This window comes from Camelus dromedarius, chromosome 12 (genome assembly GCF_036321535.1).
Source record: "Camelus dromedarius isolate mCamDro1 chromosome 12, mCamDro1.pat, whole genome shotgun sequence".
Lineage (NCBI taxonomy): Eukaryota > Metazoa > Chordata > Mammalia > Artiodactyla > Camelidae > Camelus > Camelus dromedarius.
The window spans coordinates 35242386-35262802 of NC_087447.1; the positions used below are offsets into that span (position 1 = coordinate 35242386).

General features: G+C 35.6%; 1 protein-coding gene across 1 annotated transcript in view; it reads right to left on the reverse strand.

Moving 5' to 3' along the window:
- Positions 1-1016: 1016 nt before the first annotated feature.
- Positions 1017-20417, reverse strand: part of GTF2H1 (general transcription factor IIH subunit 1) — a 31652-nt gene continuing 12251 nt past the window's right edge. Inside the window, exons 5-15 of the mRNA XM_010987453.3 lie at positions 20016-20109; positions 18539-18688; positions 18327-18406; positions 14532-14659; positions 14336-14423; positions 11762-11850; positions 11273-11390; positions 8015-8105; positions 7435-7550; positions 4092-4184; positions 1017-2069 (exon numbers count right to left, since the gene is read on the reverse strand). Of these exons, the coding sequence (XP_010985755.1) occupies positions 1983-2069; positions 4092-4184; positions 7435-7550; positions 8015-8105; positions 11273-11390; positions 11762-11850; positions 14336-14423; positions 14532-14659; positions 18327-18406; positions 18539-18688; positions 20016-20109 (1134 nt within the window). The 3' untranslated portion in view covers positions 1017-1982. The remainder of the gene's footprint in view (positions 2070-4091; positions 4185-7434; positions 7551-8014; positions 8106-11272; positions 11391-11761; positions 11851-14335; positions 14424-14531; positions 14660-18326; positions 18407-18538; positions 18689-20015; positions 20110-20417) is intronic.

Here is a 20417-nt window from a genome sequence, read left to right on the forward strand (position 1 = left end):
TCTGGACTGTTCCAAAGACTTCTTGGTTTTGACCTCCCTAACTGCCAGATTTTAATTTTTTAAATCTAACAAACCAACTAAAGTACCCTCACACAAAAACAACTTACTTGCTTAAAATTTTCTCTGAGGTCCCCAAGCTTAATGCGTAAGGTCTGAATTTCTTGCCTTGGCAAACAAAGCCATTCACAACCTAAATTAAACTGATTTTCCCAGCCTCTTGTCACTTCCAACCCTCACATCCAACAAACACTGTTCCCCCAACACACTGGGATCTTTCAAAGCCTTCACACCTTCACCATGCTCGTCCCTATTCAACCTTTAAGGTTTAGCCAAAATGTTCTCTTTAGTGAAACGTACCCAATTCCTCCAATGGTTTCTTCTTTAAGGTTCCATTATATTTATCACTTAATCTTTAACAGAGCACTTTATCGCTTTACATCTGCTATCCCAATATGCTCTTCTACTTCAGACGTTTTTCTCTCTGCTCCATTGCTATTATTTACAGAGTAGTTGTGGTGATAATATATTTGAAAACCACTCTGTAAAACTGTAAGGTGTAAGGGATCCCACCATTACCATACTGCTCTGAAGCAGAAACAGGAGGACTGAAGCAGAAGAGTAATGTTGCCTCTCTGCTTTTACTGGTTCGAAGTCTCAACAGGTTTTTTGGCCTGTTGTAGCCATTTATGAAAGATAACCAGCTTGTATAATGAATAGCTTTAAAAAATAATGAGTAGCCCTCCAGCAGCCCACCCAAGTAAACACCACACACAAGGAAAATCCACAAGATGTGTTACAGTAAAAAGAGGATCTATAAAAAGGTTTACTTTTTTCCTGTAATTTTTAATACAAGACAGACAAATAGTGAGTTGATCCTATTAGGAATAAAATATGGCATGGATTCCAGAAACAAGAACATATCTTTTTTTTTTCTTTTCATTTAGGCTTTTCAGTCACTATGCAATGATTATCGATTCGCCAAGGACAGTAACAGTCAGATACTGGAGAAAAAGAGGTATGAGAAACATCTTTTATTTTTTTCTAAAGAGGTGAAAATAAGTAAGATTTCTTATATTTCTCACTCATAAGATTTTTAAACTCTTAAAAATGCAATTTCCTCTTTTCAAAGCACATGCCATCTTAAAAAAAATCTTAGCAATGTACATTTGCACTCAAAGAAAAACATGCAGCGCCATTGTCTTCTGACAAAATTCTGCATAAAAACCCCACACAACTTTCTGCAAATACGCTCCCTCTTTATCATTTAGGGACTCCAAACCACAAACATTCAGTGCAATATTTATTGTTTCTTATTTCCGTAGGAAACACAGGACCAATGATATCTTATGAATACAACTGTTTCCTGATGTTTGAGCAACAGTCTCCCTCTTTTTAAAGTACTCTCTTTAACTTGCTGATGTAAGGTACAACTAGAATTCAGTAAAACTTGAGGGTCCAAGCGGAAGATGGAGGAGAAATACTTAAGGTGTACCCTGTGCCATAAACTTAGGAAAAAAATTTACACAGAAAAACAATGCCCCCCAAAACCTCAGATTTTTATCAATGCACCCTTTTAAAAAGTTTTTTTTTTAAATTTCTGAAAGCAGCTTAATGTGAATCAAAAGCAGTTCCTGAGTAACTGCGGTAAACAGTGTCTTTAAAATATACATACATACATATATATATATATACATATATATGTATATGTATACATATATATATATATATATTTATTTATTTGCAACTTAGCTCATTTTGGTTCTGCCTTAATTTACCTCCCCAGCTTTTAGTTTAATCATAGTTCCTTTCCTTTCAGTTCTCAATGTGCAAGTACAATAGCATCAGCTCCGAGAGTCGGCGTGGTGCAGATGTTTCCTGTCACTTGTGTGTGACTGCCTGCATGTCTGTCAGGTCAGGTTTCCAGAGTCACTGCAGGTCACAGTTCTCTCAGTCTCACAAAACCTGTGAGAGCCACAGGCACTTCACGTTTTCTTCATCAGACGCCGTGACTGCCATGTGTGGAGCTTGTTGTAGGCTGTCTGGAGCATCTCCTCTATGTGACTTACCAACTGAAAAACACAGTGAGACACTTTAAGCAACGACAGGGTAAAGGCTGCGGAAGCTAATGCTACTTGCCAGGTCTGGCAAGTACTTCAGAGTAGTTTCCAAGCTCTTTTGTATTTTCACAAGGCAACAAGCAAGCCCTCTGGGAAGGTGTTATCAGACACATTCTGCACAGAAAGGTAAGAGATGGTGCGGTACACAGCAGAGGCTGGAAATTCACCTGCTCTGCCTGGGTTGTATGTCTGCCCTGTCATTAACCAGCAATAGGGCAGCATGACAGCCTGTGTTCTAGGCCTCAGTTTCTTCTATCAAATGAAAGGAATGAACCAAACTAGTGATTTCTAGATTTAAACATTAGTTTCTTGACTAAGGACAAGAGGGTAGCATCCACCTTATCTTACAGAAAATTTGAAAAATGCCTTACTCCTCTGAAGATTCTGAATTCCTGATTCCTCTGAAGATGCAGCAGGTCTGGGATGAGACCCAGGAATCTTGATTTTCAAAAGCTCCTGCAGCTAATTCTGCTGCAGAGCCAATCTTTTGAAGCACTTTTCTATGTTCTCTAGGGCCTTTTCCAGATCTAACATTTCAGGATTCAATATAACTCAGCACATTACAGAAAATCTAAATGGTTCCAAGGCTTCACATCAGTACTATGTCACATCTTAGGTCAAGATTATTATCTTGAGTAGAAAAGAATTTTGCCCTCATCACGGACATAACTAAAAGTCAACAGGAACACAATGATCTAAGCTGATAGACTCCTGACGTAGAATGTCTTTGGAATATCTGTTCCTTGGAGACGGACAGTGTTTAAGTGGTTGCAAGTAAAAGTCTTGTAAAATCTACAAGTCAATTCTGACAGTAGGAAAACAGAAACCAGAAGTCCTAAATCCTTTTAGCATGCCAGTATCTTAAATTTGGTCTGAAGTAGAGTTAAAAACCACCTTTATTTACCGTATCTGTTATAATTGTGTGTGTGTGGGGGGGTGGGTGTACGTGTGTGGTGGTGGTGTTATGATATTTAGTTCGGTCTGGAAACTATATTAAAATCATTTATTCTGCTTGATTGGCAGCAGTGGTTCCACAGTACCAGCTAGAAAAGATGAACAACATATTCTCCTGTAAGGGTGTACATTGCCTCTCAATCTTTTTTTTAAATCATAGTGCTCCAGGCAGTTACAATCATATTTCCTATTTGTCATCCTTGCTCGGCTGAGAAGAAACTTAAGCTTCTTTTCTAAGTAATACTGTTGTATTTTGAGAAAAACCACTTAGAATATTTAGAGAATATTCTCTAACTAAAAATACTACTAATGAAGATTTTTCAGCTTTCAACTGTAAAACTCTCTGATTATTCTCCTTACTGAAATACTGAACTCTAAGTTCATATATACTGTTTTTTCCTAGTTAGCTCTGAGAGAACTTGCGTAACACAGAGAAACACTCTTGTGTGGTTACTCTAGCCTTGCATTAAAAACAATGCTAACAATCCTGGGCACAAGGTGACACCTCTCACTCATTACCTACTGCCTTGCTCTGCTGTAAACAGCCAGGGAGGCTGAAGGCAGACCATAGCCCAGGAACTGTTTCAATTGCTAGATTTGTACTTGCTACTCAGATTTTCAAAATAAATATTTTTAGGAACATACACACTGCTTGTAAGTCAATAAAAAAAAAGGCATAGAGATGATTATGACAAATGCCTAGGCAGGCCTTGGGAGGGTGTGAAAGAGGCACAGGCAACTGGACAGTGGCACTCAGGAAACAACTCTGGGTACTAGTAATGTTCTATTTCTTACCATGATTGGTAGGTACACAGATATTGTCATATTATTTTAAAATTGTATGTATTTTACACACTTCTGAAGGTATGACACACATTACAATTAAAAAACAGTACCCCTGGCAACAGAAAAAAAAAAAACTGTATATACTCATTCACAGGAAAACAAAGTTAATTTCATCTTTTTACATTTTACTACATAGAGAAAGAAAATCAGGTCAAAATCAGATTGTTGCCTTACATTTGTGCTTAAATACTGTCTCCGAATTTTTTCTTGGAATGGGCAGAGCTTTGTAACTTGGAATCGTTCCAAATTACTTTTCATTTTCACTACCTAAAAAAGATAAGAGAAATAATAAAATACAAAGAACTCTCAAGGAACCTACAGGGACCATGAGAAAAACACACATAGGAAGGTTACTTTCTTTTGTTTTTAGATTAACTGGCTCCATCAGGCAGAGAAGCAGTATCTAATGTATTTTGATTTTTTGAGTCATAATTCTTATTCTTCTTGATAATCTTGTGTGCATGTGTATAAATGTGTAAGATATACAGTATATACTGTTTTAAAATTCCACTTGGTTTAATGTAAACATTTTAAAGTTTTTAAATCCTAAGTTATCATTTAAAATGGATGTATAGTATTTCAGTGTATGTGCATACATGCTTCTTTAACCAATCCCCTCCTGGTAGATATTTAGGCCATTTCTATGTCATAGATAGTGGGAGAGAAACATCTCTATGGCTAAATATTTACACACATTCATTCTTTTTTGTTTGTTTTCATACTCTTTTTCACTGAAGGTTATTACAAGATACTGAATATAGTTTCCTGTGCTATACAGAAGAAAAGTTTTTATATCTATTTTTATATATAGTAGTTAATGTTTGCAAATCTTGAACTTCAAAATTTACCCCTTCTCACCTCTTTTCCCCCCAGTAACCATAAGATTGTTTACTATGTCTGCTAGTCTCTGTTTCATAAATATGTTCATTAGTGTCTTCTTTTTTTAGATTCCACATATGAGTGATATCATATGGTCTTTTTCTTTCTTTCTGGCTTACCTAGAATGACGATCTCCAGCTCCATCTATGTTGCTGCAAATGGCATTATTTTAGTATTTTTTTTGGCTGAGTAGTATTCCATTATATAAATAAACCACAGCTTCTTTATCCAGTCATCTGTCAATGGACATTTAGGTTGCTTCCATGTCTTAGCTATTGTATACAGTGCTGCTATGAACAATGGGGTGCAAGTATCTTTTCAAATTAGAGTTCCCTTCGGATATATGCCCAGGAGTGGGATTGCCAGATCATATGGTAAAGCGTATTTTTAGTTTTCTGAGGAATTGCATCAAACTACGTTCCCACCATGTATAGGAGTGTTCCCTTTCTCCACATCCTCTCCAGCATTTACCGTTTATGGACTTTTTAATGATGGCCGTTCTGACTGGTGTGAGGTGATACCTCATTGCAGATTTTTTTTTCCTTTTTCAGTTTTATTAGGTAGAATTATTACAGTTCGACTGCACATACACACCATAGTGCATGTAAATACATATATACAATATACTGCAAATTTTTTTTAGTTTACATGTGTGTACTGATCATTGTTTCTAAGAACAGATTAGAGCTTTAGCTTTTTAAACTTACATAGTTATCAAAGGAACAAAACCACAAAATATGAATCAACAGAACACAGTAATTCAATCATAAAGGACAGTCAAATGTGCTTACACATATTCAAGAAATCAGTCACCTAAGTTATAAATAGTAAGTTCATTTGTGTCATTACTTTTTTTTTTTTAAGATTCCACATATAAGTGGTATCATATGGCATTTTTCTTTCTCTTTCTGGCCCACTTCATTTAGAATGACAATCTTCAGGTCCATCCATGTTGCTCCAAATGGCATTATTTTATTCTTGTTTATGGCTGAGTAGTATTCCATTGCATGTATGTACCACATCTTCTTTATCCAGTAATCTTTTGATGTTGTTTCCGTGTCTTGGCTATTGTAAATAGTGCTGCTATAAACACTGGGGTGCATGTGTCTTTTTGAATTTTATTTTTCTCTGGATATACGGCCATGGGTGGGATTGCCGGATCACGTGGTAAGTCTGTTTTCAGTTTTTTAAGGAATACCTCATTGTAGTTTTGATTTGCATTTCTCTGATAATTAGTGATATTGAACATCTTTTTCACATGTCTCTCTGCAATTTATATGCCTTCATTGGAGAACTGCTTGTTTAGGTCTTGCCTATTTTTGGATTGGGTTGTGTTTTTGTTATTAAGTTGTATGAGCTGTTTATATATATATTCTGGAAATTAACCTTTGTCAGTTGCATCATTTGCAAATATTTTCTCCCATTCTGTAGACTGTCTTTTTGTTTTGCTTATGGTTTCATTTGCCATGCAAAAGCTTTTAAGTTTTATTAGGTCCCATTTGTTTATTTTTGCTTTTATTTCTATTGCCTGGGTAGACTGCCCTAGGAGAACACTACTAGGATTTATGTCAGAGGATGTTATGCCTATGTTTTCTTCTAGGAGGTTTATAGCGCCTTGTCTTATATTTAAGTCTTTAAGCCATTTTGAGTTTTATATTTTTGCATATTTTTGTGTATGGTGTGAGAGAATGTTCTAACTTCATTGGTTTACATGCTGCTGTTCAGTTTTCCCAATACCACTTGCTGAAGAGACTGTCTTTTCTCCACTGTATATTCTTTCCTCCTTTGTCGAAGATAATTCATTGTAGGTCTGTGGGTACAGATACTCATTCTTAATTTAGATTAAATTTCTAAGTGTTGAATTTCTGAGTCAAAGCACTTTTTAAAAAGGTAGAATTTGGAGCGGAGTAAAAAATTATATTCTTAGCAACTTGACCAACACTGATCATTTTAAGTTTTTTATTCTTTTGCAAATTATAGATGAAAAAATGCTTTTTTCACTGTAGCTTTAAAGCCAGTTTATGTGAATACTAGTGAGTATGAAAATTTCCTCTTAGATTTACTGGGCCACTCGTACTCTTTAGTGAGTTACCTGTTAAGTCTTTCACCTTTATTTTTAATGGGATATTTATTTTTCTCTTAAAGACTGTTTATAAGAGCAATCTATATAGTAAAACTATTACCATTATACTAAAAATATTTTTTTCCATTTGTCAAGTTCTGTAATTGGTTAAAATAATTTTAGTGTTAAATAGCTAGTGCTATATTTCTTATAAATATCAGTTTAAATTTCATTACCCCTAAAACATATACCAAATAAATAATTTTACTGATGTGACTTGTTTGGGGTTTCTGTTCTTCAATAACTCCCAGTGGCTTGTATCTACCCAGAGGTAGATACAAGTTTTAAAGATGTACAATTGAAAAGTTATGGAATTGGTCTGGATTTCAAGTTTCTTAATCTGCAAAATGGGTATCAATCACCTATTTCATCAGGATGCTGTGAGACTTAAATGAAATACTGTATGCAAAGTTGTGTCTAGCACATGGTAAGCATTCAACACAATTTTTCAATTTCAAAATAACACCTCACTAAGTCACACTACAACAGTTGGCTAAGTTTAGAACTGGTTCTGACCTTTTCTTCTAGGAATGGCGTATTAACAGGAAAACAGGACCAGAAATGCCGTAGAAGTTCCCCAACAGCCACATACAGGTGTTTCAATTCAGACTGAATATCATTTGGCACCATCTCTGCAAAAGAAAAAGAGGTCCACAGAGTAAAAGCTATTTTCCCATATGTATAGTCTCTGAAAGAATGACCACTCAGAGAATAAATTTGAATGTGTACTCTTTGCCAATGCCAAACCAGGTTGTGCTATTCTAAATTGATTTTTGTGGCAAATGACAGAATTCAAATTCTCTTGGGATTTTGGAGGAATTTTCAGGTTTTGCTTTGTTTTAAGAGGCAAGACAGAAAATAAAAAACTTTTAGCATGACATAGGGAGATAAGCTATGTGCCACTGTTTACAATCTTAAAACAATTCTGAAATGTAAGCTCTTGTCTAGATGTTTCAGGATCTGGATGCATAAAACAAAACAAAAATTCCATAAATCTTTCAAAGAAAAACCAGTAAAACTTAAGCACTGGTCTCAACTTGCTCTTTATGGCTTATTTAAGTGATGGGATAGCAACAGAAGATGGTCCAGCACGTACGGTTTATGGCTTGCTGTGTCCCTCCCTGCATAAGTGCTCCTCCAGGTGACAGTGCTGTGATGGTACTACTGGCAGCACTACTTGAGAGAACCTGAAAGAAATTTAAGACAGAGAAAGTCGTTTTCCTCTTTTCTGCCACCTTTTTTACATTTCAGTTTTACAGCAAAATGTCCAGTAAGTCTTTATCTTGTATAAATATATAATTTATAGCAAGAGTGGACTACTTTCCATGAAGTTAGAAACATAGTATGTGTAGTAACAGAATTACCTACCAATCTTCCAGTAATACCAGGCAAGTCCCCAGGTACCTCAAAAAACACGCTTTTGCCTACTCAAGCCCTTATTTAAGCACTATCATAACTTGTGAACTCTTGGCACTGAAGGTAAAATTGAGTTTATAGAAAGAAAACAAGTCAATAAAACATGTTAACATGCATCATTGCTGACAGCTGAAAAACACCCCCAGCAGAACAGAAACATATCATTTGTCATTTTTTAAGGAAGTAAATACAGCTAACCAAATGGAGGAAAAAACACATCCCTTAATGTATCAGTATCAAAATTTAGGGACATAAGTGACCTATCTTTTCAACGAGTATCTAACAAATGCCAGGCACTGGCCATAGAGAGGAACAGGTCATTTCCTGAACAGCTCAAGCACAGGGTTAGTGCGTCCAAGGCTTTTCAATGGAGTTTTTACAAGCAGAAACCCATGTGTGTAAGGGCTGGATAAAAAAAAAATTTTTTTAACTCGGTTTAAGAGTACATTACACGACAACCATGAGTTGAGGGGACATGAAGAGTTCACTTTGTTCCTATTTCCTTTGGTCAGAAATGCTATATAATGCATTGTGACTAGACGCTCCAGTGACTGCTGAGCTTGCTGACTAGCCACTGGCTGCACTCAGGTGTACACACCTGAGGCCAGAGAATCTCTTAGGCCTTCCTGACTCAATTCATGTGTCTCAGATAATGAAATCACTCATTTTGGGGCATGGGAAAGAATCTAAATATTTGAGATGTACCACAGTTTAAAAAAGTTAGGTGGATCTACTTGGGCTCAAGGACCAGATGTTGGACAGTTACAGTCTAGAAAGACATAGTCAAATAATCCCGAATTTGTTATGTGTGCATATATATATGCACATGTATATTTCCTTGCTGTGTCTGCTAAGGCGACAATGACACCAATAGCAAATGACATCCCAACAGCAGTAAGTACATCTAGCACTCAGATCTTGGTTTCTAAATCTACTCAGAAGGAAGTAGTTTCTAAATCTACTAAAAGGAAGATTCCGTGGCTGGGCGGGAAAGGATAAGATGAACCTGGAACATTTATCTCATTGTGCTGTAACATACAGAGGTGCTCAAAAATTGATGAGGACACCATCAGGAAGATACAGTAGCCAGTATGAAGGGCGTGGGAAGGGTCTGAATACAAAGGGGCAAAGCTACATTTTGGGGGGTGACATCCATGAGTACATGCTAATACAAATAAATAAATACACACAAGAGACAGAAAGAGAAGCTATTCCTTTTTTAGCAGAATGTCAATTGATGGCATGACAGAATTAGAAAACCACCATTTAACCACTACCATGGTAATAACTTTTCAGCAACAATCATCAACAGATTCTTAAGTACTAATGGGTAAAAGTTTGATGGGAAATAGAACATATACATAGTCTCTCCCCACAATATACTTATTAATTGCAAAGCAAAGTCAGTAACTTTATGGTAGAGAAGCCAGGTAGATACCACTTTACCTTAACCAAGTGATCAAAGTTAGTACTGCAAGTTAGGGCAAATAAATACATGTTTTCTGATATGATGCACTAAGGATGACACATCACTTACACATTTACTCAGGTGGTATTCTTGCCAAAAATGCATAATATAAAATCCAATTATGAAGAAATACTAGAGAAACGGAAATTAAGGGCATTCTACAAGAAACGAACCTATACTTTTCGAATATCCAGGTAATGAAAGACAAAGATTGAAAAACTGTTCCGTTTTAAAGGAGACTAAAAGATATGAAAACTAAATGCAACTCATGAACCTGACTTGGATGCTGGATCAAGAAGAAAAGGTTTCCTTTGTTATACGGCCACTGGTGGTACAACTGGTGAAATTTCTGTAAGACCTATAGGTTAGATAATAATGCTTTATCAATGTTAATTTATTGTTTCTATAGTACTGTTATTTATGAGAATGCTTTGTTTTAGGGAAATACGGGCTGAAATATTTAGGAGTAAAGGGATCTACACTTCAAATGGGTCAGAAAACATTTTTTAAAACTTTCTGTAAATCTGAGATTACTTCAAAATAAAAAGTAAAAAAATAAGTCCCAATATGAAATAAGCACTGTAACACAGATATGAATTCAGTGTCTCAGTGTTTATGAAAACAGAGAAAAGGAAAAAAACAACTCATTACTGGGCATGTTGAGGACTGCTTAAAAGAGGCAAAAGAATTTGAGGTGTCGTGAATTATTATTGTTATCAGTTCTGCAGAAGCAGAAAACAGGCTAAGGATACTCTAAGAGAGAAAGCAGGAGCAAAAGCACAGGAAGCCATGTAGATGATACGATTAAAAAACTCTGGGTAGTTTAGTGTGTTAAGCTGGAGTACGGGACTCTTGGTTATGTTGGGAAGGGAATGGTGGAGACATGGCCGGAGTTGGGACTGGAGAAGTGGGTTAGGGTTGGATTATAAAGAATGTGGCACGCCAAAGGCATCTAGACAATTATGGTGGGAACAAGGTGGGGACAGTGAAGGCTTTTAAGCTGCAGACTGATAAGACAGCAGAATGTTTTGAGCAACATAACTTGCAGTGGCACTGTAGGACACTGATCAGGTTTGCCTAAATCAAGGTGATGGAGTCAAGAAATACTGAAGAACTGACAGAACTTGCTGATCAACTGAAGTATGAATAAGGACAGTAGAAAATGAAGACTAATGTCCAGAAACTTTTTTGAAATCTGGGAGGTTTTCCCAATAAAACTGTGTATGTAGAAGGAAAAAATATGCTATCACAAAACTCACCTTATGTTTCATTTATCATCTTATTTTCAGATGCTTCTTGAAAATGCCAAATATATACCTCTTCTACCTCTCGACTTTTTCAATTTATTTAGCAGAAATATATCTTTAAATCCCACTGAAGTATTAGTTTTATAGCTCATTCTGAATGTGCTCATAAACTGAGGAAGTTAACTATGGGAATTCCGGTTTTCACACAGTGCAAGTCACCTACCTGAGTTAATCTGGGTGTATAAGCTTCCATTTCTTGTCTAATACTTTGAAAAGAATTAAGAATGTCCTGACTTGTTGCATACTGTAATGACTGGATTGGAGTTGGACCATGATAATACCTGAAGGTTAGCAAAGAAGAAATTACTAATCACAAAGAACGAAGATGCTCAACATTTGTCTTTCAATTATTTTAGCAGTCTCAATACAACATTCTCCCTCAAGTAGAGTTAAAGATATTTCAATAAAATAATTTAATTTCTATAAGAGTAGTAAGAATAAAACAGCACAGAGAGCAAAAATTAATTTTCTTAGTTTTAATCATTTAGGATCCTTTCCTGAGATGCACAAATTTTTAAGGAAATAGATGGTTACTGTATTTTACAGTAACAAACTAAAACTTGAGTGCTATACTTGCAGAACATATTCTGCAATGACTTGTGTTATATACAACTATTCTGCCTCAAGCTAATTTAATATTGACCAAACTTACCTATCTGACTTCTTGAGGTTTAGTGCAATTGTTTTTATGGAATTATTTTTTCCCAAGTCTTCATATTCAATGGACTCTTGCAACTTCGCCTATAATTAACATAGCACTTTTTATTGTAACTTTCCATTACAAAAGTAATGAACATGACTGAAAAAGTAAAACTGTACAGAGGGTAAATATGAAGTTTTCCCACCAATACCCTCACTTCCTAGACATAACTGTTCTACAAATGGTTGAACCTATTTTCTCACCAACCACTTATAAAGTACCTGCTTTCCTACATTCTGACCATATTATTACCAAACTTTTAATATTTGAAAATTTGAGAGATGAAAATGTGTATTTTACTATTCCCCCCAAATTAAAAAAAAGCAAGCAAAATAACACTGATTTTATATGTGTTGGAAATACTTTTCTTCCAATTCGGTGTTTTTCAGTTTCAATTATTCCCTTTATTCTTATTCTTCCGTGTTAATTTTTTTGCTTACATCTTGATCCACTCAGAATTTACCTGGGAATAAGGAGGGAGTATGAGTTTTTAAAAAATACGAAATAATTAATCAGTTCTCCTAACACCATTTGTAGAATGTCTTTTCCCACTGATTCTGAAATGCCATGTTTATATGTATTTAATCCCTCCAAGTACTGGGGTTTACGTTTGGATTCTTTATTTTAATTTTACTAATCTGTTTTCTCCTGGGCTAGTAACAAACTGCTATATTTCTACAGCCTTGTTAAAAAAAAAAAAATCAGATGAAGACAATTTATGTAAACATCTGTGAAAGTAATTTTACAGTATTTCATCCTCTACATAGCTATGAAATTCATCTGGTCAGTTCTCATCTGTAGCTACCACATCTAGGATATTAAATATACTAAATATAATCTCAAAAAAGACCAATTTGAAAACTTGGTATTTTAAATTACCCTTATTTTAAGAGTCTGAATAGTCCTACCTTATCATGATATTCAGAGTAATACATCTATCAGTCTCACCTTATCTAGACTCAGTCTAAGTTTTTACTACTTTCTTAGCTCTTCACCCTTCAGCCAACTTCAAGGGCACACTGAAGTCTTCACTACTTTTCACATGTCAAGCTCATTTCTACCCCTGCTGCCGCCTTACCTAAGTCATGCCCCTACCCAAGCTCTCATATAGATCCAAATCTTAAACTGCCAAGGCCTAGTTATGTCACCTGACTTTCACAATGAACTGAAAGCTCCACAAATGTAAGGACTCTGTTATTACTTCTGGATTTCTCATTCTATAAAACCCTTACAGAACACACAGCAGATAACTACTGACTTGAAAGAACACCTCAAGTAAGCATTTATTGTTGAATATTATGAAAATTCACACAATGATTTTTGACAGCTTTCACTACCAAGAATCAAGAATACTTCGTGCAGTTCTTCCTAGCATCACTTCCTAGATTTCTTCTTTAGCATCTCTCTATAACTTACATTTCAGCTTTACTTTTTTCTTTGGTCAGAAAAGAAATATCTTATTGGCTTTGTTAATTTTAAAGGAGAATATCCCTGTAGAAATATACATTAAGTTATTGAAATATATAAAGACTTGCCCATAAATCCCCTTTTAAAGTTTATAAATTTAATTATATCATATAATTTGTCCTGTGAACTTTATTTACTAACGTATGCTTTGGTTCCTGTTGTAAGTAATACAATTACTATACTTTAAAATTTACTTTGTAGTTATTCTTTTGATTTTGTCTTACTATTAATGAACTGAACTACTGTTATGGCATATGTGAACTCTTAAATTTATCAATAATTAATCCTTTTAAAGTCATTAATCACTGCACGAATCAATACCCATTGTATGACTGTACCATGGATAGTAGGATGTTTGCTATTTTCTCTAATACTGTAATGAGTATCTTTATCGAAATCTTTGCACATATAAATATCCAAAATGGAATACTCTCCATAAGTAGAATTAAAAGCATAAACCTTTAAAATTTTAATAAATACCGCCTGATTGCCCTCTAAGAAAGTTTTATCATTATTTTTTATAATTAAGGAGAGAGGAACTGAAAACAATGAGGGATGGAATAGCTTGGCAAAGTTGCAGGGAGAGAAGAAATACACAAGTAGGGAACTGTCCATTCTCCCCTACAACTCAAAGTGATTTCTTCAGTATTTAATGACAGATATTTCCTGTTCTGAAATGCCAGGTTTAACAGGGGGGCCAAATCCTATCTTCTAAAATCATATACACAAACCTTTATTTTTTTCCTTTCTGTCATACTGCCTTTGTATGCCTCTTTCCCAGAAAATAAAACTGTATGTCAATACGTGTGTATGCGTACATGTGAAGGAAAACAAAACAATGTAACAGTTAACAGACTTGAGTCCATGGCAAGTAGGCTGGCGAGCCAAAACTGAGGAAGTACTCTCAAAATGTTCTATAATTTAAGCCAAATGCTTAACATCTTGGTTAGAAGAACTGAGTCATTTGAACTAATCAAGGGTCAACATAATGTACCAGCGGTTATACAAGGTATTTGGAGAAATGTGAGCCATAAGCGTTCCAAATTTTTTTACCCATACCCTTTTGACTGCTGGCTGAAAGCAGTCTGCATCTCCAGAATTTCCATCAATGCCACTGGGCTCACCATTTTGTTCACTTTGTGCTTCTCTGAAAAGAAAGAGAAAAAAATGTTAAAAAAACCACAAGCAGAACAACAAAACTCCCTCTGGCTACCACAGAAAGTCCAGTTACTGCACTTTTGCATGTATACTTAACTGTTTCCTGAGACCTGCTGCCAGGACCATGGCACTGTGATGGTTAAATCTCTTGATGATGGCAGCATTACTATTCTCTCTTATGGATTTAGAATTAGAAGTAGACGGCACAGAGGAAATGCCATAGCCCTGTGAGAAATGATTTAGTAGATTAAAAATAAAGTTCTGGTTTCCTTATCTATTATGAGAGACATATTGAGTTGAATAAATTTTCTAGATGATAGGACTTCATTAATTCTGAACATTAAAAAATATTTATAAACAAACATTTAAAAATAAGTGAAATGATACACATAAAAATGAAGAAATACCACTAACTGCTTTTAGCCTCACAAAAATATCTTAATTGTAAGCTCCATTATTTTCTTCTCAAACAGCAATTCTGGATCTAGCTAGCAAAATTTTAAATGAAGGAACACAATACAGGTGAAAAAAGCATGGACTTTGGAGTCAGATAGATACAGATTCAAATTCTGATTTTATCATTTTTCCAATATTACTCTAGGCAAGTCAGTCAACTTTTCTAAGTTCTATAAGAAGGAATATTGGAGAATTAAATGAGACAGCATTTTCAAACATGTCTTGTCTTGAGTGCATGGCTGTAGATAGAAAGTTGGTATGACCCTGAACCAAAGGAGCCAAAATTCTAGTTGGTGGGATCCTGGGCTGTAAGCCAGTCTATATACTTAAAACCTATAGATGCTACATGAGAGAAAGAGGTCAATCCCACTGCAGGGGTTGGGGTGGGGTTTGTGTGTAGGGGGTGTGTGTGAACAGGGGTTGGTTCAAAAAAGCTTCACTGAGCATCATAAAATGATTAGTGCTTGCAAAGCAGACAGGGAAACAACACTCTGCTCAAACAGAAGTACAGAAGTAACGTAATACATTTTCTGTCATGGATTTGTATACAGTTCAGTATACCTGGAACGAAGGCCAGGGACTGGTGAGACAAAAGGTTAAAGATATAAAAGAAAGACTGTAAAAAGACTCATATGCCATTCAATCATTTATCTAATAGTTACTGAGGGCCTAATATAGGCCATGTGATAGCGATAGGCAACTAAATAAAAACATTTAGTTTCATGGAATTTATATTCTACTGAGAGGAGACTGACAAATGACAAAACAAGGTTAAAAAAAAAAAGATCATGTCTGAAAGTGACAGATGCTATGGAGAAAATAAAAGACAGGGTTGTAGTGACTGTAACAGGATGAGATATTTTGGACAGGGAGGTTACAAAAGGTCTCCCTGAAGAAGTGACATTAGAACAAATGTCTAAAAGATGGGTAGAAGCCAGTGAGATAGAAGAGTAGGAAGAAGGAACAGCAAAGTGCAAAGGCCCTAAAGGAGGAAAACGTTGGGAAAGACCTGAAAAAAGGCCACCGTGTTTGGAGTATGAATTGAGTTGAAACAGCCTCACCCAAGGCAGAAATAGGGAGGCCAAATCAAAAAGAGCCCTATAGGAGTTTTGATTTCATTCTAAGGTCAAGGAAAAGCCACTGAAGAGTTTTACATAGGGGAGTGTTAGGATCTGATTTGTAACTTTTACTGCTGGAGAAAAATTAACTATAGGGAACAAAAGTGGAACTAAGAAGATCAATCAGGAGGTTAATGCAAGCAACCAAGCCAAAGATGGCAGAAGCCTAAAAGCAAGAGGGTGAAAGTGGTCTGTGGAGACAGACAGTTATAGACAGATCAGATGTACTACAGATGATCTGTGATGAACTAAATGTTGGAGGTGAAGAAAGGGGAGGACTCAAGCAGACTGCTAGGTTTTGGCTTCAGCAAATGAGTCCAAGGTAATGTTTTGTTGTTGTTGTTTTAAACTGACAAAGGGAAGATTCAGGAAGATACAGGTTAAAGAGGATGGGAATCAAAGGTTCCACTTTGGACATATTATGCTGAAGTGTCTGTGAAATACCTAAGATAACAAGTGGGCAGTTGGATATATGATTTTGAAGTTCTGGGGTTAGACAGACCAAGACTAATTCAGAGTCATCATTACATAATCAGTATTTAAAGCAATGGAATGGAAAGAATGTATTTAGAAGGAGGCCCAAGTCCATATCCTGGGATAGTTAGAACAACTAGAGGATGACAGGGAAAGAAGAGGCACTAAAGGAAAAAGGTAATCAACCAACATTTCTGTTAAAGGGATTGGTTATATAAATGTTTATATACACATACAAGGGAATACTATGCAAGCACTTTAAAAAAATAATAATGGTAACACTGATTACTTATTTAGCACTTACTACATATCAGGCTCTTCCAACTCTTGTAGCAATCCTGTAAGGTCGGCTTTTTTTTTTTTTTTTGGTTTTGTTTTGCATTTGAAGCTGATATAACTGACACATAATACTGTGTAAGTTTAAGGCATACAATGTGTTGATTTGAGATTGCAATATGATAACACACAATTATCATCTCTTTTTTTTGTGGTGAGAACAACCAAGATCTAGTCTCAGAAACTCTGAGCTTTATATAATACAGTATTGTTGACCATACTGTGCATAAGATCTCCAGAATTTATCCATTAGTTGCAAGTTTGTACCCTTCAACAACATCTCCCCAATTTTTCTATCCTCTCCCTAAAATCAGTCCTATTAACCTCATTTCACAAGAAAAAACGGACTTTAAAATATTGAAAAAGACAGTCTAATCCAAGTAGTTTAGTTTTAAAGTCTATGTAATTTAAACAACTGTGTGGTATATTTAGCTTGGACTGATACTGTTAATAGGCAAAGTGAAGAAAGCTACACACTTGCATTTATGTTACCATTTTTATTTAAAAAAAAAAACACTAAATTTTTCTCCCATTATATTAAACTCTATCTCTAAGCTTCATTTTTTTCAGGGTGATTAAAGAGGGCCACGTTTGTAATGTACTGAGATTCACAAAGGAAGTGACAGAGTGCTGAGAATTATCAAGAAAACAACTAAAAAAAAAAAAAAGAAAAAAGAAAACAACTGAATTTCATTAGGGAAATGACTCACTGGGGCACCAAGGAATATTTTCTATTAATTTATAATTTAGACTACAGAACAAAATTTTACCATTAGTTTTCTCACCTAGTACATACATACACTAAAATAAGAGGGAAAAGTTAGGGTTAAAAAAAAAGATAGGAAGGTACGAGTGTGTGCATACGGCCAGCAGAACAGGAGCCAAAGGAAGGACAAGAAAACTAAAATGTGTGAATGTGACGAGAAAAACTGAGGAAGGCAGGTTTCTAGCCTAGAAGAGAGGAAGGGGTGGAATCAGCCTTGATCAGAAGGATCACCTGTTGCTCTGTAATTGGATAAATTTCTAAGTCTGGAGTCAGGATGCTGAGGTAAGAAGCTCATACTTGATGGTCTAGCTGTTGAAACATACTGGGGCTAATGTCGGGTAAAGGTCATGATTGTGCTCAAGATTTGGCAAACAGTGGGCATTCAACAATGTTATCTTTTCTCTGTCTACTAATATTTACCCACATTTCTTTAATGTTAGCTAGAGCGAAAAACAAGTTAAACCTTCATTAATACCTAGACAACTGCTGATTTGGGAGCTAGAAAATTCTTTTAAAAAAATGTTTTAGCAAACGCACACAAGAATTTCAGTTCTCTAAGGCGATTTTAATAATGAACAGTGCTGCTGAAAAGCACTTCTGTTAAACCACTCCCCAAAACAGCATTTTGTTTCACCTTCTCACAAGTAGAACATCTACACTTAAAGCAATTTTGAAAACTATAAAAATGTTGAAGACTAGGAAGAGACTGTTTTCTCTCATAAATCCTTTTATTATTACTTACCTCATCTAATGATTTATCTTCCAAAGCTGTCAAATCAAGTAGTGGGTTTTTCACTCCTAATGATACCATTGTTTTTAACCCTAGAAAAATCAGTGAAATAAAAAGCTGATCAAGTCTTACCTTTCTCAAGGGAAAAAAAAAAATCACTAACAGCATTAACAACTAGAGAGGAGCAAATTAAATGCTAGAGTATGTCAGGGACAAACAGTTACCTTTTTCATCTATTTTGGCACATTCTGCAAAGAGGTCCTTTGACCCTGTATTCAGCCGGTCCCTGTGAAAATAATGGGACTGAAAGAAACGTGTCCAGAATTCCTTTTCTGTCATGTTGTGGGGAACATTTTCTGCATATTTCATTTTTACTGTGGAAAAAAACAATACTTACATACTGAATTTTCATTTCTTAAAACCTCTCAAATTAGTTTAAATATAGACTAACAGCAAAACTAGATTAAACTGTTCAACTTTGCCAACTGTACATAATATAATTGCAAATATAAAAAAAACGGAGAGATTAGGAGAGGCACTACCTTTACAAATCTTAACAAATTACAAACAAAATCTTATTTTGCACCAAGAAAATCTGCAAGTTTCAAAGTTTTAGTGGAAACATCGAGATTGACTTTTCTTGTTTGACAATTTATATGTATGCACTTTCAATCCAAGGCCACAGTGTTAAGTGCTGGGGAAGTATAGATCATCATAACCCACTGGACTATTGTTCAGCACTGCAGAAGCTTACACTGAGCAAGGAGGTTAAGAGGTTAAGATCTCTTAAAGCCAGAGAGCTTAAGTTTAAAATACTAGGTCCACTATTTACTATTTGTGTGACCTTAGACAATTTATTTAATCTTTCTCTATCTTGGTTTCCACATCTGTATTATGAGGGTAATGATAGTACCCACTTCATAGGTATTATTTATGATGATTAAATGAGTTAACATACATGTAAGGCCTTAGAATGGTGTCTGACATATAGCAAACACTATATTATTATGTTGTTATCAGAAAGATACAAAAATAATCACATTATAATGTGATAAGACACAAGGCCCTATGGAAGGTATGGGGAGGGGGCTTACGTCTGTCTGAGGAAATCAGGATTTTATAGAGGTGGCAATGAACTGATGTTTGAGGTGAGTCCTGTTGGAGAGAGATGTTTCCTAAGGACTAAAGGAGCAGGAGTGAGGAAATAGGAAGAGAGAACAGTGTATGGCTTGAGAGAGCGCTGTTTAGTCAGAAGAATGGCTGAAGCAGTGGCTGTCCACCTTGGCTGCATATCATAAATCATGAGACATTTGAACTTTTAGGATGATTTTTGCAAGGGAAATGATTTGTGGGTTAGAAAGGTCACTCTGGAGGCAGCATGAAGGATGATCTGAGTTACTACTCTAGAGACTCATTTATTGATGCCTCTGTAGCATGCCATCTTACTCAGAAACACTGAAGAGTAAATAGTTTAAGAACCACTGATGGAAAGAACATGAAAGTCATCATACCAATGGACTGATGACAGCACATTTATGCTAAGCCCTTAATACCTACCACGTGTCAGGCACTGGATTAAAGTACTTTACATATTTTACTGCACTTTATCGGGAATACAGGTGAAACTTTTTTTCTCATTGATGTATTACTGAATTTATCCAAACAAATATTTAACTTCCTGGAAGAACTGATTCTTCTTACCTGCTGGATAGGTCCTAAATATGGACTCAATTATATCAGAGGTTAAATTGTATCTCAAACCATTACATCCATCTGTTTGGGGCCGGACATCAGCCTAAAATAAAGACCACATGTATATCTGTATTTGTAGAATATTGGGGGAAGATGTCTAAGCACCAAGTGGACACTGTCCAAAGGTGGAAAAACAGACTTTCTGAATGAAATACAGAGACAGAGATAAGTCCCTCACCTTTACTTCTAGCATAGAGACAGGGCTCACAGAACCCTCACCTGGTTTCACATAGTTTCAGTGACCTGTAAAATCTGCTTTTTGAAAAGTCCAACACGGTCAAATAGGCCCACGTAAGTGTGGCCAAAGGCAGGTATCTAGTGGAGCTTTAAAATAAAATTTCTATATTTACC